The following is a 25466-nucleotide window of genomic DNA, read 5'->3' as shown; positions in this document are numbered from 1 at the left end:
GGTTGTTTGTAGCAAGGATACAGGATGATGGGTATTCATCTAGTTTTGCTTGCACAACAGGTTATATGCCTTTCCAAAATATATTCGCTCATTTGCCCCTGTCCTTTACAGTGCATTTCCCTTTCAGTTTCCTAACAAAATAGTGTAGGGAAAAAATAACTGGAATTTGCTGAACTAGGGCAACAGAATGCTGCAATCCACTTTTAATTTCTGGTAGCTGCTTCAATTCTTCTCACAAAACACTGATAGTCTGCATCTGGCCTAAGACCAGGGGGATGTACCCAGTGCTAGCCCTGCTCAGAGGAGATCTACTGAAATTAATGGATATTACTATCTTAGTTCCATTTAGTTCCTTAGGTGTAGCAATGGGTGGGAATCTTTGTATTCTTAGTGGGCTACATTCCAGCTATGCAAAAGTCAGGTCTAGGGCTGGCTGAGAGACAGGAGGGTGGAGTTCCATTGCACAATCACAGCTCTTCACATCAATGGAGCAAGCTAGTTAGAAGCTCAAGCGTACCATTCCTCACAAGTCCCTCCTCTCATTTCCTCCATTGTCACTTTCCACTACGTAGCAAGCAAAATCAAAACCTGGCGAGAAGCTGGGAGGCCATCATTTCCTGTCTTGCTGGCTTTAAGCAGTGCTCCAGTAATTGACTCCTTTTACTCAGAAATTCCAGGAGGAGTGTGTGTGTGTGTGTGTGTGTGTGTGTGCGCGCGCGCATAGCAAGGTTCTTTGTTTTCATCAAATGTATTGCTTTGCTTTCTGCAAGCTATTTGAATTGTAATTAAACTGCAGCAGCCAAGAGGGAAAAAGGTGACTGCAAGGGAAGGTGCTCTGAGCAGAAGGCAAGGGAGTGGTTGATTCCCCTCCCCCAATGGCCCTGCTGGGTTGCCCTTGGCTTCTCTCTTCTACATTATCTGCATTTAAAATTAAATGGTGCAAATGCCCAATGAATGAATATTAAATGGGGCTGCTTGAGGGAGAGGGTGCCTTCGAAAAGTAAAACAAAGTAAGCATAGATTCCCCCGCTTTTATTCTTTCGTTCTTCGTATGCTCCTGGGAAGAGCTTTACTCTTTCTTTCCCACAGTCTGGCTCAAAGTCGGGGAGACTAGACAGAGAACCAAGAGACATGGATTCTAGACTCGGCTTTGCAGCACTCCAGAAAGGGGAGCAGGTACTGTGCCTACACCCAACAATGAAGTCAGTTTTAAAGTTGCTTAACATTTTTATGGTGCCTGGCCTAGAAAACCTGGGAAGATGTCATGACTTTGAGTCTCCCCGTAGGACCATAATCACAGCATCTTGTGGCCAAGAGCATAGATGATTTGAACTCAGATGTGTAGGCACCAGCCCACTCTGCAGAGGGAATATTAATATTCATCGCCCCACCCACTTTTGCCGCTGGCCCTACCCACCTTGGGCATGTGGCCCTGGGAAGTTTGCCTTCCAAAGCAGTTATGCATACAAATGCATGGTGGAAGTACCCTTCCTCTACATCTCTACTCCAGCACTTTAAGGCAAAACTGCACACTATCTTGAGAAAGGCAGAGATAACAGGGAAAGAACAATGGGTTGGAGAAGTGTGCAATCATAGGTGGGATTCAGCGACAGTAGGAAAGGGCACTTAATCTTAAGAAGAGTCCTGCTAGAACAGCATCCTGCTCTCACAGTGGCCAATCAGATGCCTATGGGAAGCCTGTATGAAGGACTTGAATGCAACAACACTCCCCTCACTTGTGCTTCCCAGCATACAGTCTCCAACATAGCCACTGTGGAGGTAGAATATAGCCAACCTTCCTACTGATTCTTCCCTGCAAATACCCTGGGCCTCCCATTTTTAAACCTATCAAAAAGGGTGTTAGACAAATGCATAGGGATATATCAGGACCCTCCTTATTGTTATGAAGGGGCACTATTTTAGATATCTGCAAAACAGTTTGCTTTGGGGATTCATCTTGGGGAGGGGGATAGAAATAAAGGGAAGTGTTTTGCTTCTGAGACAATCACAGCTTTCTTAGGTAAAGGACCCCTGGACGGTTAAGTCCAGTCAAAGGTGACTGGGGTGTGGCGCTCATCTCGCTTCAGGCTGAAGGAGCTGGCATGCTTTCGAACTGCTAGGCTGGCCAGTGGTTCAAATCCACTTGACAGTGGTGAGCTCCCGTTGTCCTGTCCCATCTTCTGCCAACCTAGCAGTTCAAAAGCACACCAGTACAAGTAGATAAATAGGTACCACTGCGGCGGAAGGTAAACGGTGTTTCCGTGTTTCACGGTGATCCATTGCACCAGAAGCAATTTAGTCATGCTGGCTGCATGACCCGAATCGCCAGATTCCTCGGCCTGAAAGCAATATGAGCACTGCAACCCCATAGTCACCTTTGACAGGACTTAACCATCCAGGGATCTTTTACCTTTACCTTTACGTTTCTTAGCTACAGCATCTACCAATGGCTAATGCGGCACAAGGAAGAAATATGAAATCACAAGGTGATAATCCAGGCAAACTGTAGTTTTTTGGCCCAATACCTGCACTTCTGTAAACTGTTATTGAGAGAGAAGACCGATTACTAAAGTTCAAGAAGTGTAAAGATGGTTTAAGTTAAGTACCATTGACAGTCAGAGATACTTCCCGTTCTCCTGCACCCACACGTGGAACTACTGCTCGGCACACGTATTTCCCAGCATCCTCTTGGCGCACGTTCTTTAGCGTTAGTGTGTTCTCGTTGCTCAGGACCTGAAAAAGAAGAGAGTTAGTTTGCTCCACGTGTCAGTGGTCAAGTGAGAATGCCCGCCTATCTCTCAATACACATTCTAGGAGACAGTGAAGTTACCTCCACAGCTATGAAGCTACCTTACATTGGTCCATCTAGTTCATTTTTCCAAAACCTGGTGCCCTCTGGATGTTGCTGGACTCTTAACTCCCACCAGTTCCATGGCCAATTGTCAGGGATGATGTGAGCTGTAGTCCAACATCTGGAGCTTGGACCAGGTTCGAGAAGCCCCATCAGAGTCTACTATGATGAGAGCACCTCTTCTGGGTTTCAGACAGTCCTACCTGGAGATTGAACCTGTGATCTTTTGTATCCATGCATGTGCTTGCTCAACCACTAAGCTATGGTCCCATCCCAACAGGTAGATCAATAAGTGTTATATTCAATCAAGTGGAGTTGAAAGGTTCCTTTCCATTTAGAAGCTCATCTCAACTTTGAAATACACCAAACCACAGCTGCTAATAAATTGATTTGGGCATATGAAGGAGAACAGCAAACACTGGCAATATGTTTCAATGTTTAAACTATAGATTATATTTGGGAAGGCTTTGGGACATTTGGTGGCAAATACAGGTCTGGGAACCCTGGAAAGTGGCTGCAAAGTGGATGGATATATTCATTTGCTGGGGAGAATACAGTATGTGAGCAGGGAGTGCTGCATCCATAGCCCACCTACTGCTTTCCCCTGAAACTCACTCCAATCACCTTCCCACCACTTTACATAAGAAACATGGTTTGGAAACCCAGCTTGGGAAGGGTAAGTTGCAGGGGGGTGCAGTGGAAGGCCTAAACACCTCTCCCTGTGTGTCCTGCAAACTGCATTCCCCGTGGCTTCAAGGTGGAGAACTGGCATGCTGTGCTCTCACACCTATTGTGTTATTGTCTGTCATTTCACCCTGAATTTTGTGAATAGCATCATGAATGCATCTAAAAGATTCTACAGCAGTGTGGTTTTTCACATCACATTTCCTTTGAAATATCTGAAACGGGTATTGCTTTGGAGACCATAACCACGCCATTCAAATGCAACATGTAAAACAGCCCTGAGTCAGGTAGACTGATGTGGGAGATGGACACTCTGAGATTTGCTTACTCTCTGCAGTCGGTCCTACCCTGGCAGAGATTTGCTGGCTCCCTGCCTCTTTGACCCTTCTGCAATCCACACTGCCAGGAACATGGCCCTCTTGCCCACATCGGTGCAATCAGCAGCTTTATTAAAGCTTCCTAAGTGCTGAATCAGGGAACTTTAATGCAAACCAGTCAGAAAAATCCAAGCTCCTGTGGTATTTAGAATTATGATGAGTCTAAAACAAATATGGCCTTTAAGAGTCAACTCTTTCTAATTGCTTGCAGAAACAGTTGAGGCTCGATGGCTAATTTTCCACATATACAAGAACTGTCAGGATCTATTGGCAGCTACAGCGGGCAGACATTAACTTTCAGTGTTGGGATTTACATATCGGGTGATGCTGCCCCTTCACCTTTCTGCACAGGGCAAAGCAGAGGCATCTGTCAACCTTCCCCTGCAGGAGTCTGGATGGTGTCCTGACAGGCCTGCTTCCTTTTGCCTTTCCAACATGTGCTTGCTATGTAAACACAAACACGTTAGCTGTTGGCATTGCCGAGTGTCTGATCTTGCAGCCAATTCCTCTGCTCATTCTGGGAATTTACACTGATGCTTAGCAAACCACTTAATGCCCTTAGCAGTACTCAGAGATATTGCAAAGGCTGCTCATATCGGAACTATTGTGTTTGCAAAAGTATTGAAACTGAAAGAGTCTAGTTTTTTGTTCTTTTTAGAAGTGACAAATCTAGGGCTCTGCAAATGTCCCACCACAGTTTCCAACAATGCAGGGAGCAGGGATTCAGGAACATCCATGTCAGTGATGGGGAGAAAGTAATTTGACACCTGACTGTGGAGAGGTTGTTTAAGTAACTTTTGCTGAGTCAGACCATGAATCCATGTAGCCCAGTATTGTTGACACTGATTGGCAGGAGCTGTCCAGGGTTTCAGACAGTGGTCTGTCCTGGACCTACCTGAAACCTTTTGCATGCATGTGTATGTGTATACATTTTGTATGCATCAGTATGTGCTCTGTCACTCAGCTATGACCCTTTACAGTTGTAAAGTGATCCAAAGATCCCACCCCCTCAATTTCACCCTGCTTTCCAAACTTCTTTAAGGGTAAAAGCCACATAAAGAGAACTGCATTGCAAAATTCAGAGAAAAGCCTTCAGCCGATGAATGGGGAATAAGATTGATGAGTGAAGAGGCTTTTTAAATGGCCCCTGCCTACTACAAGGAGCAGCAAGATAGCATGAGAAGGAAATTGGGATGCTCTGCCTTGAGAGGAATTGAGCAGGCTCAGGATAAAGAATGGGGAGCAGGGCTATCTTTGGAGAACAGAGCCAGGACTGAAGCATGGACGTATAATTTCCTCAAGTGTGTTCAGGTGAGCTGATTATTCTCTCAGAACAGCATGGTTATTCTGCCTTCCCCTGGCAGAAATGGATCAGCACTAACGCCTTTTATCATTTCTGTGTAGGCTGTCATCTTGTCTAGAGCTATGTGGTCCTTGGAGTTGCACAGTGCAGTCATTTGTCAGCTAGAGGGAGCTAAAGGAAAGGCCATGAGGACTGCACAGCTGCCTTTCCAAGGCAAGTCATTTGTAACACCTCCCAACACCCGAAAAGACAGACTTCTAACTTGATTTGCTCAAGGCTGAGAAGGAGATGCTGAGCAGGATGTTTCAGAACCCAAAAGAAAGAAACGAGATAAGGGTCACGAAGAGGGGTGGTGGTTCCCTTTACCCAATGAATACTGAAAAGAAAAAAGATAAAATATGTGCACTTTTTTGCACAGGGAAGGTACCTTAGCTCTAACATTGAAAAGGGCATGAATTCTATGCTGTGGAGGCGATCTGAAGGACAGCAACAGTAGAATAGTTCTTCAAAGGCTAAGCAACACTTGGAAGGTTCTGTTCAATCACTATCCAAGATGCCTAAGACACGAAGACCCAGCTCACTTATCAGACCAGATCAAGTGCTGTCCATGGTGCTAAGCGTAGAGGTGAGTTTTCGTCAGTTGTGGAGTGGCCCCAACATCACAATGCCCAAAGCTAGGGAGTCCTCCCTGGCTTGTTACATTTCAAAAGGGCTCTATCCTTCCTTCTGCATCAGCAGAACACATGTCAAGTTATTGAAGTACAGCTGGAGTGAGTGACTATTAGTGATATCTATTATATTCTGAAGCTTACTTCCAGGTAAATGTACACAGGAATGCAGCACAATTCCTCCCAAGGGTCCTAGTCAAGAGGAGGGAATGGATGAGAAATGAATGGCTTGGGGGAACTGAAAGAAAGGAACAAAAGTTTGTAAAGTGAAGGACTCTGTTCACTGTCCCCACCAAACTGTTCTGGCTTCTGTTGGAGGCCTGATGCATTTGTTCCTGTAAAATAAGTCTGATTTTATGGTCCACAGCCCCACAAACCATTTGTAAATCAAGCTGCCCATAGCACAGGAGTGCATTTATCTCCACATTCCACTTTGGGATTACTGCATACCCAGATGAAGGCTGTAGAATGGATATGCCTGAATGAACCATGTATCTGAAGGTAACTCAGGCATTGTAAACAAGGGCTTTCATTTTTTTTGTAAAACCTGCAAAGCTGAGTTCAACCTCATGAGTCCCCAATGCCTACTATTTAATATTATCTGTATTGGTTTTATATGTGCTCCTATTGTTTACCACTTCTGGCAGACAGATTTGTATGCTTGAGGAGACCCTGAATCATGGGTTCTGAATCCCTGAAACTCCATAGGCACTCCTTCTTGTGCATGCATATTGTGTTCAAGGTGTTTTTTACACTATATCATGGGGTCAAAATAAACACAAACATAGAAGGTTTCTCGTTACCTGCTCTTTTAAGATCTGTTTGCTCACTCATTAATATTTAGGATGCAGATGGCCTTGTAGTATCATACTTTGAGCTCTCTTGCACCCCAAGAAGTACATGTGACCTCCCTCCATTAAGGTGTAATGTGACTTTCATCTGTTCTAGTTACTCACAGCACTTTCGCTGAAACAGATGTACAGGTATAGATAGGATATTAGTAAGTGAATGTGAAAAGCCAAGTCCTGGGTTTTATCTCTAGCATGACCTGGGCTGGTTTATAAATACACGCTAGACTCTTGATTTCTCAACACTTAGTTCTACTCTACATGATGTAGAGTAGATTAGCCACCAGTTTCCATGAATTAGCTCCTGAAAATCACTGCATAAGGGGATATTGATGAATGCTTTCTCTGCAATATTCAGTGGAGGATGGTCAATTCAGGGTCATGAGGCACTGCCCCACCAACTTCAACTTGTCTTCTTACTTACAACTAATCAGGGAGTGGCTCCACCTACTGTTGGCCTTCCACCATGCTAGTCTCAATGAGCACCAATGATTACTGGTGATACAGCATCTGTGACGGACCATCCACACATGCAAGTTATCACTGCATGCTGAAGCTCCTAGGTGATGAATAGGCATGCACAGTCCTAGGAAACTGGATCCAGGACTCGGTTGATGCCAGGAGGCTATTTGTCCTTAAGCTTTAGCTGTGCATTGCTCTGTAAGCAAGGACTGCTCACAAAAAGAGCCAAACGTGGAGGTGGTTTACAAAGTTCCACCTGTCACAAAGAGGCAAAGCGGTTGCCTTGGCCTTTGGTTAACCCAGATGCTGCTCATAATGGGAATCAATTCAACTTCTATTAGGGTTACTTTGCAAAGATCCCCTTTGAGCAGCGGAAATGTGGAAAGTGCTGTGACTGCCATGGAAACGTACCTTTCATTTTATTTTATTAGTCCAGTTACATAAATCAGCCTCCTTAACCTCTGCTTGGCCTAAAATTTCCCCTCTTTTCTTTGAAAGTGCTGAGAACATTCACTGTCATCTCTGGACAGCCACCACTGCCTGCTGCCACCAGTGCAGTTTGCAACCGGGGAAGGTCGGCCCTTCCATTAGGCATGGCAAGGCAGGCACCTTGGGTGGCAGATGCTGGAGTGTAGGTTATGGTGGAGAGATGTTGAAGCCCAGTACTGTTTCTGCCAGATGGCTCCCTCACCTAGCTTGCTGCCCCTTAATGCAGTGGAGGACATCGCTCCACTGACAGTGTTGAATGCTAGCTCGATTAGCTTCCATATGTGGAATGAATGGAAGGGGCACCATCTTGACCAACTCAGGCAGTCCAGTGTAATTGGACTGTTGCTCTTATCTGGAAGTCCAAAACTGATCAAACACGTCCATACATTTGCCAGGCCCAGAACTCCAGGCAGTGAGATAATGAGCCTCTTCACTACACAGCAGCAGAATAGTTATCCCAGTTCTCAACACTGGGATAAAATCCGGGGTGGCCCATCCCATTTCACTGTGGCAGAATGAGAAAACTGTTGCCTCCCCAGCTGCTAAAGCCTTGTTGACTGGGGTTCTACGGTGGCAGTTTCTGGCGAGATCTGATGAGATTTTGCCAGAAGATGCTGCCATGCGAACCTGGTAGCAGGGTGGGGTCCCTGTGGGGGTGCTTCCCTGCAGGATTCTGCTGTCCAAGGTGGCCGTTCTAGTTTGCCTCCTGGGTGGGCCAGCCCTGGTTGTGAACACTGGGATAGAATCACACAGAATGTGGAATTGACTACAGAACGTAAGTTTCCTCAGAATCCCAGCTGGTCTCCCCCCCCCCTTAGGCTACAACAATGACGCTCTGAGTTAACTGCAGGATGCAGCAGGCATGCCCAGTTTTGTATATTTCAAGGTGGGCCACAGATCGTTCACATGTTTGATCTACCAGCTCAGCAACAGCTTGTTGTCCCTTCTGAACTGCAAATAACACTAATATTTGATCCTGCTGCTGTGGGAATCGCCAGCAGAAAGCAAGAGCAGCGAGGCTGAGAGCAAAGGATTAATCCAATGAACAAATCCAAGAGTCCACTCCATGACTTAGACTTTGCTACTACTCAATATTTACTTTCACAGGCTTTCCACAACCACTCAAAGAACCTCACATGGGATGTAGTGATATGGTACACAACTATCTCCTGTACTGCTCAGGCTTCTGGCGTTATTATTATTATTATAGAGTCTGTAAAGTGCTACAAAATAGCCCCCCCCCCCAACTTCCTGCTGCAGATTATCTCTTTGGAACAATGCATTACCTCGGTGTTCGTTACAACTACAGTGAAGAGCAGCCCATTATCCTTATCTCTGCCTTGTAGATGGGCAGGTGGGGGAAGGGCTGGTGATGAGGCAGGAGATTATCAAAGGCTAACCCAGTCTTAGGGATGAGCTCAGATTTAAATTATGATTCATGTTCATAGCTGCTACACTTTGTGAGACGAGCATGATATCTACAATGCACAGAGCACCCACCTGCGACAATACTCTAGTCAATAAAGGCAGAAAGAGAATGATGTCATGTGAGTTGAAGCCACTATTTGTGCCTGCAAGAACCAGTATTGAGGAGAGGCTGTGCCTCAGTGGCAGAACACGTGCTTTTCATACAGAAGGTCCCAGGTTCAATCCCTGACATTTCCAGGTAGGACTGGAGGAGACACCTTCCTGAAACCCTGGACAGTAACTGCCAACCAGTGTAGCCAGAACTGAGATAGATGGACCAATGGTCTGACTCAGTAGAGAACCCCCTCCAAGCATCCCTTATATTCAAAATATTTACATTTACGATAATTTGCACTCTTGATGCTATTGGGGGTGGTCAAACTTGATCTTGCTTTCAATGCTGTTCACACCTGCAGTAGTTTCAGGGTGTTTATATGACTCCATTTCCTGTCAGTGCATATCCTGTAACTTCCTGCTGAAATCCTGTAACCTTTCCTACCACAAATGTTATGGAGGCTTTTCTGTCCCACTTTTGCTGTGCCATAGCCTTTCCAGACAGCAATCCTAGGAAGTGTAGTTTATTAAGGGTGCTGGGAGTTGTTAAAAGGTAAAGGTAAAGGGACCAGTCGTGGCCGACTCGGGTTGCGGCGCTCATCTCGCTTTATTGGCTTAGGGAGCCGGCGTACAGCTTCCGGGTCATGTGGCCAACATGACTAAGTCACTTCTGGTGAACCAGAGCAGCACACGGAAATGCTGTTTACCTTCCCGCTGGAGTGGTACCTATTTATCTACTTGCACTTTGATGTGCTTTCAAAGTGCTAGGTTGGCAGGAGCAGGGACCGAGCAACGGGAGCTCACCCCGTTGTGGGGATTCAAACCGCCAACCTTCTGATTGGCAAGTCCTAGGCTCTGTGGTTTAACCCACAGCACCAGGAGACCCCTATTCCCCTCCCAGAGCTACAATTCCCAGAGTTCCCTGTGAAGACGAATTGATTATTAAACCACTCAGAATTGTAGCACTGTGAGGGGAATTGGGGTCCCTTTACAACTCTCATTTCCCTCATCAAACTACAGTTCCCAGGATACTGGGGGGGGGGGCAAGATTGTTTAAATTTATGTGAACTGCCCTGAAACCTCTGGAGATAGGGTGGTATATAAATAATAATAATAATAATAATAATAATAATAATAATAATAATAATAATTGGTGTGATACTGCTTTAAATGTATAGTGCACGTGTGGTGGCACTAGGGAAGTACTGCAAAAAATTAAAATAAAAAATAAAGCAGAATGATGTGTGGACGACCCAATATAAATCCATCACAACATTGTGTCAAGAACATGTTGCAGAATATAATAGCAAAAACGACACAACACAAAACACCAGTCTGGAGGGCACTCGGCACTCAGCCCTCAAACTTCCCCTCAAATATTGAGCTGATTTTAAGCATCCTTACCACGCCCGAGCCCCGCTTCATCCAGACGATGGTCAGCGACGGGTTTCCGATCCAAGCACAATTAAATACAGCATCCGATCCAAGGTCAACGAGAAGGGACTGTGGTTCCGTCATCATGCGTGGCCCAACTATAATAAGAGATATGTCACAGAATAGGTATCTGCAGAATAGGACAGCAATGAAACTATTCTTCATAGCAGGTAAGGGAAGGAAAAGGTATAAGGGACCTTGCAATCACCCAAGGAGAGACATAATGCATGAATTAGATCTCTCCCTTGTTGTGGCTTTAGATTCTTGACTAGAGGAAGAAGTGGAGGCTTGAAGCCTAATCCAGAGACATTTATTACATCTCTTCCAAAGTAGCTTTGAACATATGAACACATGAACTTCACAAAAACAGAAAATCATTCAGATAGGGTGACCAAGGCTTCTTTCATAGTTCTGGAACTGTGGGTCCCTAGGAGTTATGAAATTGTCTCAGGCTGTTGGCCTAAATGGCCATGGTAGTCTAGCTTGGAGCAGCCAACCTGCCCCATGGGCAGGTGGTACATGCTGGGCATGGCCTGTGGTACAAAGAAGGAAGGCACTGCCAAGCTACAGTTCTGCCTGCCTCTCCAGTGCTGCATTAGTTCTGTGCACCCTGGCTCAACACACTGGGTACTGGGTAGGCATAGCAGACAAAATTGGATCAAAGCAGAGGGCAGGGGTAGAAAACCTCTGGCCCATGGGCCCCATTTGGCTCAGAAAGGTTGTTTCTCCTGCCCACCTGCCCCACACCTGACAGGATATGCCATGCAGGTGTGGGGAAAGTAGAGATGAGGCTAGATTGGCTTCCTCATGGAGAAGAAGCTTTGCAGTTCCTTGCTCAGCACTGACAAGCATAGGGCCAACCCCAAAGGCCTTGCACTGTGGCTTCCAAGCACCTGGCAACCAGTCAGCTGTCGTGAGCTTGGGATGTGCAGTGCCAAGGAGTTTGACAGGTAGGCAGGACAACCTGATGTCAGATGATCGACAGGTAGGTTGTCCCATCCACCCATTGAAGCTAGACTGCAGGGGTGGGGCAGATGAGGATCTGGTGCATTGAGCCAAAAAGAGTCCCCACCCCAGATGTAGAGGGTTGCATCTGTCCCATTCAGAACACTTCATGGTGACTTGCTACTGCGCAGGACAAAACTTCTCCACCTTTAGCACAAAAGGCTGATGTGTGCCTGGTTTTCCAGGTGAAGGTTAACCAAAACAACAGCTGGACCATTATTATTTAGGTCCTTTCTCTGGCTTCCTTTTTCACCACTGATGGATCGATTGTCCATCTCATTTCCTTAAGAAACTGCACCGTTATCATCCACAAGGCAACTCTCAATTTATGAAGGATTAGCCCTATCACATAAACTCCTGATGGTTCAGCAGCTGAGCTGTACTTACAATAGACATCGACTGTCCTGCTGATGTTCGTGCTGCCTAAAGCGTTGGTCACCTCGCAAGAGATTGGTTCAAAAAAATAGGTATGGTCAACAATGGTCTCATAAGAGTCCCCCGATGCTTCCTTTATAATGTGTCCCTTTTTGGCCCACCTGCAGAAAGACAACAAGGAGAAGAGCAGGGCTGTGTTATAAAGGCATTGCCACGTAAAACAGGTTTCACTGTACAAGGACCACACATGGAAGCAGATGTCAAAACAAAACCTAGTTAAGGACACAGGGAGAAAAGTCCAATTCAGGCCACTCCCCAGACCTGGCACACAAGCACAGGTTGTGATGTTGCACTTCGTGTGAAACACCATTGTGCAGAAGCTCCTCCAGCAAATTTCTTCTTGCCACCAAACACTGTTCATTTCTGGTGGCTTGCGGAGAGACGGATAAAAAGCGCTGGATCATCCGTCAGTCAGTCAATCACAGATTTGTTTAAACCCATGTCAACATAGAACTGCTGGTTCAGCATGGTGAGTCACTGCATGCAAATTGCTTGCCTGTTGTTTATTTTATTTTATTTAGTACATTCACACCCCGCCTTTCATCTTTTTCCAAATGGCAGAATCAGGAATCTATGACAGCCTCCCATCCAGACCTTGACTTGCTTAGCTTTCACAGAGCAGATGCACTATGCACTCGCTGACCATGCCATGGAAACGCAACATGTGAAGCAGCCTTCATGGCAGTGGCATTATGAGCAGCCCTCAAAGAGCTTTATTGGCCCTCTATGAAAAATAATCTAGGGACTGCTTCCTACTCTTCACAATTGTTGAATAACAGTAGCCCCATCCAAGAAGTCCCTCTCATGTTTTCCCATCATGGGGGAGAGTGGGGGGCAGGCATAGGAAAACTCGGCCCTCCAGATGTTTGCGGTCTACAACTCCCATGATCCCTAGCTAACAGGACCAGTGGTCAGGGGTGATGGGAATTGTAGTCCCAAACCATCTGGAGGGCCGAGTTTGCCTATGCCTGGTGTGGGGGGTGCTTGCTGCTCTTACACCTGGCAACCCAGCCCCACCAGCCTCCATGCACTGGGGCTAAATGCCTGAAGCAGGGAGCCAGCACTGCATGTAGAGGCTCCTCAGGTGACTTAGAGCCCTGATTGGTGCAGGGTTCTAAATGGTGCAGCCAGTCTCTAAAAGACTGGATCATCAGGAATGCAATGGAGGGGACAGAGATCAGCAAGTGTGTCCTTCCTCTCCCGAGACACATGATGGAAAACACTTGAGGGAGAATGTCTGGATAGGGATAGACAGTGCAGGGGTGCTGAGCCTTTTTCAGCCACATTCGCTTAAGGGCAACATTCTGAGGGCCACATAACAGCAGTGGGCAGGACCAGAGGAAAATGGGTAGAGCAACAAATGGTGCCTTTGTATAGTAGGCTACTCTCCCCCTCCCCGTCATCTCCATCCAGACAAGCAAGAATTCAAGGGCACTTTCCAGCTAGGCAAAAATGGTTGGAGTGCAAAGCAGGGTCAATAAGGGTGTGTGGTTTGGGGAGAGGGGCATGACCTGCAGAGACCAGGTCAGACAAAGAGAGGCAGACAAAGAAACTTGGAAGGCCATGTTGGTCCCCAACCTAGAGCTCCCTTCCCCTGGGCTTGTGAGCCAGTGTGGTGCACTGGGTCAACAGTCAGACTCGGGTTCCAATCCCCATTCAGTCTTGAAACTCACTGGGTATCCTTGGGACACTCATTTCCCTTGCTGCTTAACTCATATTATTGGGTTGCTCTGAGAATGAAGTGGGATAACCCCATGTGAGCATGGAAACCACCCCACACATTGAGAAGCAGCAGCAAACCAAACCAAAAGTGAAAAAAAGGACTAAGAAACAAAGAAATAAATTGTTGAAAGAACTTGCAATTGCTTGTGCTGTAGGCCAGGTGATGCATGCAACGTGTAACGATTGCTCTTATATTGTATTTTTTTTAAGGGTTGGCCTACAGATAATGTAAATTAATGAACTGAACTTAATGGAACAGACCTGAAAAAAAAAGTATGTCTTGCGTACTCAAGAGTCCAGTGCAACCCTTGGACATATGTGCTATTCTAAGCCACTTGCATTCCGATCACATGTGGTCAACATCACCCAGATTCTTCTGCTGGGGATATTCTACCACGACAAACACCTTTTTCTCAGCCACAGATGGCTGAATCTGCAGACAATGTGGAATTGGAATATATCAGCGGTAGAAGATTTTGCTAAACTATCTCCTGGGGTTGAGACCATCTGTAATGCAGATTCCAACTAAGTCATCCTAGGATGTTCATCCATCTCTGCTAACTGAACAAGTTCTCTTATAATTGACTCTTTCTTGACCTACTTATATAACCTGTTGTTTCTGGCAAAGTAGCAGAAAGCCACCAACTGTTATTTGTTATCCAAAAAGTGTGTGAATGGGGAAGGGGGCCGAATTGCAGGGTTTTCACATTTAAAAAGAGCAGTTCCTAAAATAAACTGGGTGAGACCTCAGCTCAGGTGTAGCACATATGATTTACATACTGAGAGCGAAAGACCCAATCCTCAGCCTTTTGTGATAAAAAGATCTCAGCGTGTAAGGCTGTGGGAGATGTGGAATAGATGAGAAATTCATTCGGTCCACATTGTAAAACAGAGCGACCTAATTTGTTGGTCCCAGGCTTATGCAGGGGCCAGGAAGCAGCTACCCATTGGATTATGCATCTTTCCTGATTTTGCAAAACAACTTCTGCTAAAAATGTGTCCCCAAATGAATATTTTACAGGACAATTGCATTTTGTATAAACTGTGTGCTTTGGGGGAAAGTGTGAACAATTTAAATGTGTTTTTTTTGGGGGGGTGGGGTGTTGGTTGTGCATTTTTATAAACAATCCACAAAAGAAAGGATGGAACAGACCTACAATTCTGAAATAATTGACCCCAAATAGAAATAGGTTGGTTCATCCAATCCTAGGGGAAAAAACCCCTGCTTGGGACCTTGGAAGACAAAGTCATACACACAACATACACATGTTCACTCCTCTCCATGTGCACAAATCTTTCATTTTCTGGAACCAACTTGCAGACATATGTTATCGCAACAAGAAATTTGTACAAAAGAAGTCAGACAGACACCAAGGTGACAATTGTAACTCTCACCACAAGTCGGCAGGAAAGCACACCCACTCACCTTCCTAGCAGGTATGTGCCTTAGGCTGTAACTGCACCATGCATTTAAACCCGTATTATGCTACTTTAAACAGACATGGCTTCCCTCAAAGAATCCTGGGAACTGTAGTTTGTTAAAGGTGCTGAGAATGGTTAGGAAACCTTTATTTCCCTCACAGAGCTACAGTTCTTAAGCATTCTTTCTTCCCAGAGAATCAATCCCTCTTCCTGGAGAACTCTTCGAATGGTAGCTCTGTGAGGAGAATAGGAATCTCCTAACGACTCTCAGCACCCTTAAGAAACTACATTTCCCAGGTTTCTTTGGGGGAAGCTATGACTGTTTCAAGTGATACAATGCTGCTTTAAATGTACAGTGCAAATGGGTCCTCAATGTCAAAGTTAAGACATGGGGTAGCATGTCTCTCTACATCAGCGATGGGGAAACACTGACCTAGGGGCCAAATTAGGACTCCCGTTGGTTCTTAATTTCACCCAGGAGGCCATTTTCCTCCAGCCATGCCCCTCTTCCCCACATCTGTTGTCATATGACAGGCTGCAGAGAAACAATCTAGAGTCCTAGAATGCACTCGTGATTGTTCTACTGCAAGTCAGTGCCTTTTAAATTTGGTGCCAATAGCAAGTCCTGCTGGGATGGGTTCAACTCAGGAGCTCCTGAATGGAGCCAACACCTGCCCAAAATTGGGTGTGCATTTTGCACTGAACCAACCCTGTTTTCTGCTGCAATCTTTGCATCTGGGGCTTGAATTCAAGAACCTTCCTTCACAGCTGCGGCTAGGGCTGCAAAGAAAAAGAAAAGCACCAGGAGTGCACTTCATGAATTGGGCCTGGAAACAAAGCAGTGCTACGTGTTCACGCCTTCTTGTTCCTGTGAACTATCTATGTAGCTGCTGCCTTCTGCGCTAGCTGCCATTTCTGGACTGTCTCCAAAGGCAGCCCCATATACAGCACATTACAGTAGTCTAAGCTGGAGGCTACCAGAGTATAGGCAGCTGAAGCCAGGCTATGTTCTGCATGAATCACAAATAAAGGGCCAGAGGCCAGAATAGAGTGAATATGCAAGTGAATATGCAAGTGAATATGCACATTTATAGCAGAAAGCAGTGCTCGCTTAATCATGATGCTTGCAACAGGGGCAAACTGCAGGGTAGAAATGAGCCTAGCCATGCTTACCTGGATCCTGCCCTCAAACATTCTATCAAGGGCTTTTGCTAATATGAGCACCTGGTGCTTAAATGCTCACAACACCCGTACAATGGATTCCAGCAGCTCCTGGTTGCAAACCTGGCTGATACCGACACACACATCCTCTAAATCACTGCTAAGCGTAGAACAAACAGGGGAGAATTCTGCCAGTCATGATGATTATTGGACAGGCTGAGCTTCCAGGCTCATAAAAGCAAGAAGACCCGTAGCCGGCCCCAAAGCGCCTGGGAAAATCCAGTCCAAGGTTTGCCAGTTCATGCACTCAGGTCTGTCAACATCAAAACACACAGTTCAGTTCCCCTGGGCTCCCCCCTCCTCCTTTTTTTAATCAAAGGGAACTTTATCCCTTTAAGGCAGTTGAAATAACATTATACTAGAAAGCCAAGCTGGCATTTGAAACATTGCAATGTGAAAATTGTCTTTTGAGGACAAGCTGTCAACTCAGCACTTAAATTAAACTGCTGTTTACCAAACAATAAGCAAATGTGACCTAATGGGGCACCATCTGGCATCCTGCCACATTGGGGATGTCAGAGATGGATAGATGGAGGAACTGACAGTGTATGAGAGATTAGATTAAGATGAACTGGGGGGCAGGTGGGTGCGGGGCGGAAACCTAAAAAGCACGGTGGCACCTGCAATCAATAATAATAATAATAATAATAATAATAATAATAATAATATGGATGCCACTTTTCTACATAATGTTCCTAAAGTAGCTCACAACACAAGAGGAACACCACATTATCAATACATCATCACAACACCAGATTAATGTACGATACATCAATGAATAATTCATTTCGACAATATGGGCGTCATAAGATTTTAAATTTAGTACAAAATAAACTATCAGTCATATAAAAATCAACTGCCAATCTAACTACATAAGTATCTGCTGGCTGAAATTCAATCCACTCATCACTCAGTAACTTTTGTCTTATGGAAGACGAGGACATGGTTCAGTTAGGCCTGATACCCAAAGCAGCATGCATTAAGAGGCAGCGCTGATGGAGCACTGAAACACACACACAGAGACAGTATCACGGCTATCTGCGGGTCATAATCAGAAATGCAAATATCTAGCACAAGGCAGGATAGTGCATCACAAATAGTTTCTTCCTGTTACATAAAGATGTTACCAGATGAAGAAGGAGGGCACCTCCTTTCCTGACTCTTTGCACCCTGCAAACCCATCAGTGTAGCTAAGCTTTGAGCAATGGAACTGCAGCACATTAAACCGACTTACTGTTGCTAAAAGCAATGTTTATTTATTAAGGACATTTTAAACCTGACTTCATCGATTGATCTCAGGGCAGGTTTACAAAACCACTTAAAAAATTTAAAGCGATAAAAACCATCATCATCACAAAGTAACAGCAGTTAAAAATATAAAATTAATATAAAATTAAACTTCCAAACGCACTGATTAGAGCAGTGGGCTAACATCCCAGAAATGCCCAGGGAAACAGGGAGGTTTTAACCTGGAGTTGAAACACCATATTTCAGGGGGAGGGCACTCCATAATCAGGGGGCCACCACAGAGAAGTCTCAACTGGTGGTGGAAGGAAATGCACTGTGTTTGAGACTAGTTTCACGCTTTCTAGGGGTGCCAACTTGAATAAAATATTGTGGGAGCCCAGGTAAGCCCTGCCCCACAGTGCACGCACACACACCTTTTGAATGGGAATGCCAATCGCATTCCAACCACTAGGAGTTGGCTCCTATGACGCTTGATGTATCAACTATGGCATACTGATGTTAGCTGCAGCAAACACAGTAAGGGTGAATGATACATGGTTGTTCCTTTAACATGTGAGTGCTCCAACAAAGGCACCCAGGCTCAACGTCTGATCACATTGTTTCAACTGGTTAAAAAAACCCACCTGTTTTGATTGATATGTTTCTTTCTTTCTTTCTTTCTTTCTTTCTTTCTTTCTTTCTTTCTTTCTTTCAACCAGCTTGTTTTATTATATATTTTAATTTAAGGATGTTTCAATGCCCTGATGGTGTTGTTATTGTCCATGTTGGCAGGGTCATTTTTGCCAATTTCCCTCAGAAATAGCTCAACAATTTTGGGGAAGAAGAAGCACAACAACGTTTCTGGCCGGAATTTTTGCTTTTTGAAATATGGCAACCCTAGCTTAGAAGCCATTTGGGCATATAAGGTAAAGGTAAAGGTACCCCTGCCCGTACGGGCCAGTCTTGACAGACTCTGGGGTTGTGCGCCCATCTCACTTAAGAGGCCAGGGGCCAGCGCTGTCCGGAGACACTTCTGGGTCACGTGGCCAGCGTGACATCGCTGCTCTGGCGAGCCAGAGCCGCACACGGAAACGCAGTTTACCTTCCCGCTGGTAAGCGGTCCCTATTTATCTACTTGCACCCGGAGGTGCTTTCGAACTGCTAGGTTGGCAGGCGCTGGGACCGAGCAGCGGGAGCGCACCCCGCCGCAGGGATTCGAACCGCCGACCTTTCGATCGGCAAGCCCTAGGCGCTGAGGCTTTAACCCACAAATAAGTAAATAAAAATTGTACAGAGGTAGATAAGTACATACACACCTGTCATTCCTCTGTTACATGGGTGAAGACAAGAGTGTAACGGTACTATACATAATTATCACATGAAGTGTGGATTCCATGTTAGAATCAGGGTGTGGGCACTGGCAGAGGAAGGGTTGTGTGGTGGGTGTGGTTTGTCCTGGGTGTCATCCCTGAGGGGGAAGACACCCCTGCGCCACCCCCCCGGGATGCTCGCCGTGGGTGGCACCCCTTTGGGATGCTAGCTGCAGACGGCTAGCTCCGCCCCCGGGTGCATAGCATGTGCACCTGTCTGGGTGCTGGAGCAGCTAGCTCCGCCTCTGGGTGTGGGGCCGGCTTTAGGGTTTGCCGAGTTTGGCATTTATTTCGGGCACCAAGCTGGGAGAGCCACCAACCTAAGCCTAGTGGCTCAGTGTTGGGTGAGTCTACTGAATGAAGTGAGCTGCAGGTGGTGGGGAGAGGAGAGGGGAGGGAAAGCCACTTCCGCTCTGCAGAGGAGGTGGGATTGTGGGCGTATTGGTATTGTTTTGTAGATGGAAGAGGGGAGAAAGTGCCATATTGAAGGGTAGTCCAATAAAGGATTCCGGGGGCGTGGCCCTGTCTGAAGCCTATGGAGGTGAGGGCCTAAGGCACACCCCCGAGCGGTGACCCTGGGGGAGTTCCTAGTTGATGTGCATCAGCAGGACTCCCCTTACTGGTGGTTAACCCTTCCCGGACTTCAAGCAGGCAGGCTGAAGCCGGATAGTCTGTTAGGACCAATGCCTAAGCCAATACTACTCATCACCTGTAACCAATAAAGTTGTGACCATATTTAGCCCATTAACCTTAAATAATTTTGTCATGTGTCATTATTTCCACTGGGGGGGGTGGGAACTCACCATGCAAGGGAAAGAAAGGAAAGGAAAGGAAAGGAAAGAACTAGCAGCAATTTTCAACACACTCCACACACACACCCCGCCCCAGTTGTTTGAGTACTAACTCTGAAATAAATTTCCATCAATTAGCTTTTAAAGTACGCTTCCCTTTCAGTCTCTAGTTTGATGTCATTTGTTCCAGATAAAAATCAGCGGAATGCAGCTTCACTTTGAGGTGACATTACGAAGCCCTGAGCACCACAAATGTGAGCGCTATAAATAGGAATAATAATATTAACCTGTGAGCAGAAAGGGGTCAGTTTCAAATGTCGACAGCTTATTTATTCGTTTGTTTGTAACTTTCCTTTGTGTTTGCGTCTTTTTTTAAAAAGAATGAATGCCTCACCCCGAAATGGAGCAGGAGAGCAGGGGTGGCAACGCAGCAAAAGAATGAAAGGAAACTCCATCGCTGTTGCTGGGAAAGCGGAGTTGAATCTGCTAGCAAGGCAAGGGCTTTCGCAGTCCCGCAGAAGCCATGCAACATGGCAACACTGCAACCCTGTCTAACAGAAGATATGCCAGAGGGACTGACTGCAGACCACTCTGCATCCACCATCCAGGGAAGCAAGAGAACTTGCCAGTGTTCAAGGACACATTCCAGCTAGGCAAGAACTGCTGGGGTTCAAAGCAGGGCTGGTAATGAGCATGGCCTGGGGTGAGTTCTGAGGGCCAGCCAGAAAGGCCTGGGGGGCCATGTATCCCTGGGCTAGCAGGGTAGTAAGGCACATGCCTTGTATGCAGGGGATTCCTGATCCAATCCCTGGCATATCTGGTTAGGGCCATCAGAGGAAATGTGCTGTGAAAGACCTCTACCTAAGATCATGGAGAAGTGCTGTCAGTCAGATCAGAGCAGGGGTGGGGAATCTGTGGGCCTTCAGAAGTTGGTAGACATTTTTAAGACTCCAGCTCCCATCAGTTCCAGCCAGCCTGGCCAGTGATCAAGGGTGAAGGGAGTTGTAGTCCAGCAAAATCTGGAAGGCCACCAGTTCCCCAGAGTTGGAAGCAGACAATACTGGGCCAGATGGACAAATAGTTTGACCTGGAGGGCCCTGTAGCTTTCTCCATTATGAATAATGATTGAAGGGACAGAGGAATAGAAGAGAGACACAACAGAGAAATCTTCATGTTTATATCAGAAAGCGAGGCTCAATTGATGGTGCTTAGTAGACCAGGGATGGGGACCTCTGGCCCACCAGATGTTGCTGGACTCCAGTAGTCGTAGTCATAAGCCCTATCCAGCATGACCTAGCCAGGGTTGATGGAATTGTAGCCCAGCAGTATCCGAAGGACAACAATTAGCCACCCCTGCTACTGAGCCTTCCCCTAACCAGATCTGCCCTTAACTGAATTCAATTTAGATTTGGGTTTTTTGCACTTGGATGTAATTATGATCTACTGCTCTGGTCTAATGCTGCCATTCTAACTCTTAACTCCAACCATGCCCACTTCTAGATGCATGATTCCTACAATCCCAAATCCGAAATTGGTTTAAACCCAATTCCTACAATCATCTTGCTTTCAGGCCGAGGGAGCCGGCGTTTGTCCACAGACAGCTTTCCGGGTCATGTGGCCAGCATGACTAAACCTCTTCTGGTGCAACAGAGCACCATGACATTTACACAGCATGGGTGGCACTGTGGTCTAGACCACTGAGCCTCTTGGGCTTGCTGATTGGAAGGTCAGCTGTTCGAATTCACACAATGGGTTGAGCTCCCATTGCTCGGACCCAGCTTCTGCCAACCTAGCAGTTCGAAAGCATGCAAGTGCAAGTAGATAAATAGGTACTGCTGTGGCAGGAAAGTAAACAGCGATAACAAAATGGTGCATTGCTGTCCCCTGCTCCTAGACCTGCACAGCCACGCCCCCACTTTGTCAAAAAGGCTAGAGTCTGAGGCCTGTGATCTGCATGCACATATACTTGGCTTGTGCAAATGCCCTCTCTCAACAGTGTTTCTGACCATAAGGAGAGAGACTATCCAAAAGCATGCAGAAGAACAAGTCTTGCTGAAGCAGAACCAGAATAGCTTTTGCAAGGATAAGTCCCTTTCTCAGAAACAAGCATATAGACGGAGGTGATTCACATGACATTGTGTACTTAAGACTTTCAAAAAGCCTCTGACAGTGCTGCATCAGAACTCTGGAGTAAGCTTAGCAGTCGTGGAATAAGAGAGGCAGAATGGGAATAAATGGAGAATTTTCCTAATGAGCAGATGTAGAAAGTGGAGTGTCCACCCACCAAAGAAAAAACAGAACTTGCACTTTTTAACTTGTTACTTCTTAAGCTGTAGCCCTATCTGATGCTGATGGGAAGCCTGCAAGCAGAAGCCGACTGCAACAGCACACCTCGCCCTTGTGATTCCCAGCAACTGACATGCAAAAGTATACTGTCTCTGACAGTAGAGGTAGAACATAGCCATTATTCAGTGCACACAGAGCCCAAGAATGCAGGCAGGTTAGCAGTGGTGGTTGGTGCCCATTAGGACTGGTGGGGCGAGAGGCAGGGAGACAGAGCCATTGACAGCAATAGCCACCTAATCCTGGCTTGGTCCCCATCTTCCTCTCTGCTCAGTTCTACCAAGGCAACACTAAAGGAAGCTGGTAGGCAGTGGTATACTCTGGACTGGTTGTGTGCAAAGAGGCTGGGTGATGGGGGCTGACAGAGAGTAAACTGAAGTTGGTGGGGCAGTGCCCAATTTGTCCCAATGGATCAGCTCTCACTGCAGGTCAGGAGCAGGGACAGTGGCGTGTGATCCTGGTTCTCCACCTGCACAGCTTCAGCCTGTGTCTCTGACCATGTGAAAAGGGCTTGCGGAAGACCTGAGCTGCCAATGGGGAAGGGAAGCGAGAGCCGCCAGATCCGGACTGCTGCCGATCCTGTGGTTAAAAGTCCAAATCCGAACGGTGGGGGGCTGGGGGCTGGGTTGAACAGCAGGGCTCTGCACTCCAACTGATGACACGAGCTTTTCAAAAGAGATATATTAACGGTACAGATGTGAGCTCAATTTGTATGCATTTATCTCCTTTCTTCACTCATTTATCTTCACGCCTCCAACAGATGCTGACTAGCCATTTCAGCTTCTCCCCCCCGCTGGGTGATTGGGGTGTGCATAGAAGTAAATCAGCTCCCTCTCCGCCTCCCCCTCCCCCGCTTCTTCCTTTAATAATTAATCCGGTGACTTTGCTTTTATTTTTGGCCTTGCATTCAACAAGCTCATGAGAGAAGCACTTTTTTGTGCTTTGAATGCCGCTCTCCTCGTCCTTGCTGTAAACCGGAGTGTCTACCTAAGTTTGGAATACTATGCATTCCCCACTTCCCTGAGAGGTGAGGCATTGCCAAGGTTTTTTAAACAACGGCAACAGCATCAACAACAACCCACTCAATTAAAAATAAATACAGTGGTACCTCGGGTTATGTACTTAATTTGTTCCGGAGGTCCATTCTTAACCTGAAACTGATCTGAACCTGAAGCACCACTTTAGCTAATGGGGCCTCCTGCTGCCACCGCACCACCAGAGCACAATTTCTGTTCTCATCCTGAAGCAAAGTTCTTAACCCGAGGTACTATTTCTGGGTTAGCGGAGTCTGTAACCTGAAGCATATGTAACCTGAAGCGTCTGTAACCCGAGGTACCACTGTAAACCAGGAGTGGGGGGGGGGAGAGTAATTTGGCCCTTCCAGGCTTTCTATCTGGCCCTTGGGACTCTCCCCAGCCACATCCATCACAAGCCCTGCTTGGGGTTTATTGTATGGCTGGAATGTGCCCTTGAGCTCTGATAGTAACTCTTGCTCACCTAGACTGAGGATAGAGTGGTGTGTCTGAGTTTGTGTGGAAACTAGCTCACCGTAGAAACATTCTCGTTCTTCTCACTTTTGCCTCTGGCCCTGCTGACCATTGGCATGTGGCTCTTGGAATGTCGCCCGGAAGAAAAAGTGCCCTCAGGCTGAAAATGGTCCCCCTCAGCTCCTGTGTTCATGATTCTTCTCTAAAATGGATCTGGGTAGATGCCTAAAATCCAGTGGTCACCCAACTCTCCCTCATTTCGCTGTCTTTACCTCCCAGTTGAGTTTTCCCAGGTTAAAACAGAAAACAAACACCTGCCCCCTGTCCTTCTGTTTGTCTCTTCTAGGGCATTTGCAAAATGCCTCTCCTGCTGCTCTTCACCTTGCTTTAAACCCACAAATGGGAAGAGTAAATGAGAAGCTCGAATCCATGAAATGAAAAGCCAAAGTTAATTAGTTCCTATCAGCATGATTACAGAATGCTTCGGGGACTGAGCACCTAATTGTGCAGAAAGTCCCATTTTGGGTGATTAAGTTAAAAGCGAGTCTTTTACGGGGCACAATAACTAGCCTCCCCGTGTCTCTTCCCTTCCTGGGCGTGGAGCACAATCAGCAAATAGGGCTGCCACCAGTCTGCATGGGAAAGAACATTGTGGTCGTTCCAGCTAGCTTGTGATCCGATTGCAAAGCCCTCACTTTGCAAGAGGTGAAATGTGACGGGGCCTACGGGTGCCAGTGTTATGTGATGATAAGGAACTGTGCATTTTGATGAAGCACGCTTGGTAATCCACTTTGTCTAGCCTGCTCCAAGATTGACATCGGACACCTAAATGTAAGGATCAGAAATATCCCCTTAGAAACAGCCTTTCTAGAAAAGCTAACCAATAGACTGAAACTGACACGGGGAGAAATAGAAGAGGATGCCTTCACTCCAGGATGGCTCCCCTTCATCACATACACAGCCCAACAAGACAACAACACGAACCCACTGACAGCGTATGATTCAATATGACACGTTCCTGCGCAATGTTTGCCATCTTGCCAAAGGTTGCAGGCAGCTTTACCTGCAGCAATTGCATGTTGATTGCCCTCTTAGAAGACAAAGTCCAGCAACTGGAGGAACGTGTAGCTACGCTCCAAAGAATTAGAGAGCTGGAGCTCTTCTTGGAAGCAACAGAGCACACCGTCTCCACCAAGGAGGAGACAGGGGACTCCCCTGAGAAGCAGGCTAGTTCAACAACACAGGAGCCAGATATATGGAGAAATGTGACTCAAAGAAGTAGGAGGCCCAGGGTTCGCTCTGATTGTTAGAAATACACAATCGCTTTGAGGTCCTCTCCCCTAGCATGGAAGACGAAGAGCAGACTCCATTTGAGGATCTCTCCCTCATTACAGTCGATCAGGTATATGAAGACGAGCAGCAAAGTCAGTCCTCAGGGAATGTGCAGGCGTCCTTGGAACGGACAGCTCACGGAAGAACCCCGACCAAACTTAAGAGGAGGCGTGTAGTGGTGATAGGGGATTCCCTACTGAGGGGAACAGAAGCAGTGATCTGTGGGCCTGATAAGATGTCTCGGGAAGTGTGCTGTCTCCCCGGGGCTAAGATCCAAGATGTAACTGAACGACTGCAAGGAATCATAAAACCCACTGACAAATACCCCTTCCTCTTGGTTCATGTGGGAACCAATGACACTGCAAGCAATAGCCTCCAGAAGATCAAAAGAGACTACGAGGCGCTGGGCAGGAAATTGAAGCAATTAAATGCACAAATTGTCATCTCATCTGTCCTCCCAGTTGAATGACGTGG

At 46.5% G+C, this 25466-nt stretch overlaps 1 protein-coding gene across 3 annotated transcripts in view; it reads right to left on the bottom strand.

The window, feature by feature from the left end:
- The window catches only part of KIRREL3 (kirre like nephrin family adhesion molecule 3), a 761094-nt gene that overhangs the window by 62235 nt on the left and 673393 nt on the right, over positions 1–25466 (bottom strand). For all 3 annotated transcript variants that reach the window (XM_079955017.1, XM_079955019.1, XM_079955018.1), the window contains 3 exons: positions 12030–12178; positions 10608–10735; positions 2607–2733 (listed from right to left, as the gene is read on the bottom strand). In XM_079955017.1, coding sequence (XP_079811143.1) covers positions 2607–2733; positions 10608–10735; positions 12030–12178 — 404 coding nt within the window. The remainder of the gene's footprint in view (positions 1–2606; positions 2734–10607; positions 10736–12029; positions 12179–25466) is intronic.

Source organism: Podarcis cretensis, assembly GCF_951804945.1.
Source record: "Podarcis cretensis genome assembly, chromosome: 15".
Lineage (NCBI taxonomy): Eukaryota > Metazoa > Chordata > Lepidosauria > Squamata > Lacertidae > Podarcis > Podarcis cretensis.
This window is presented reverse-complemented; position numbering and strand designations above follow the sequence as displayed.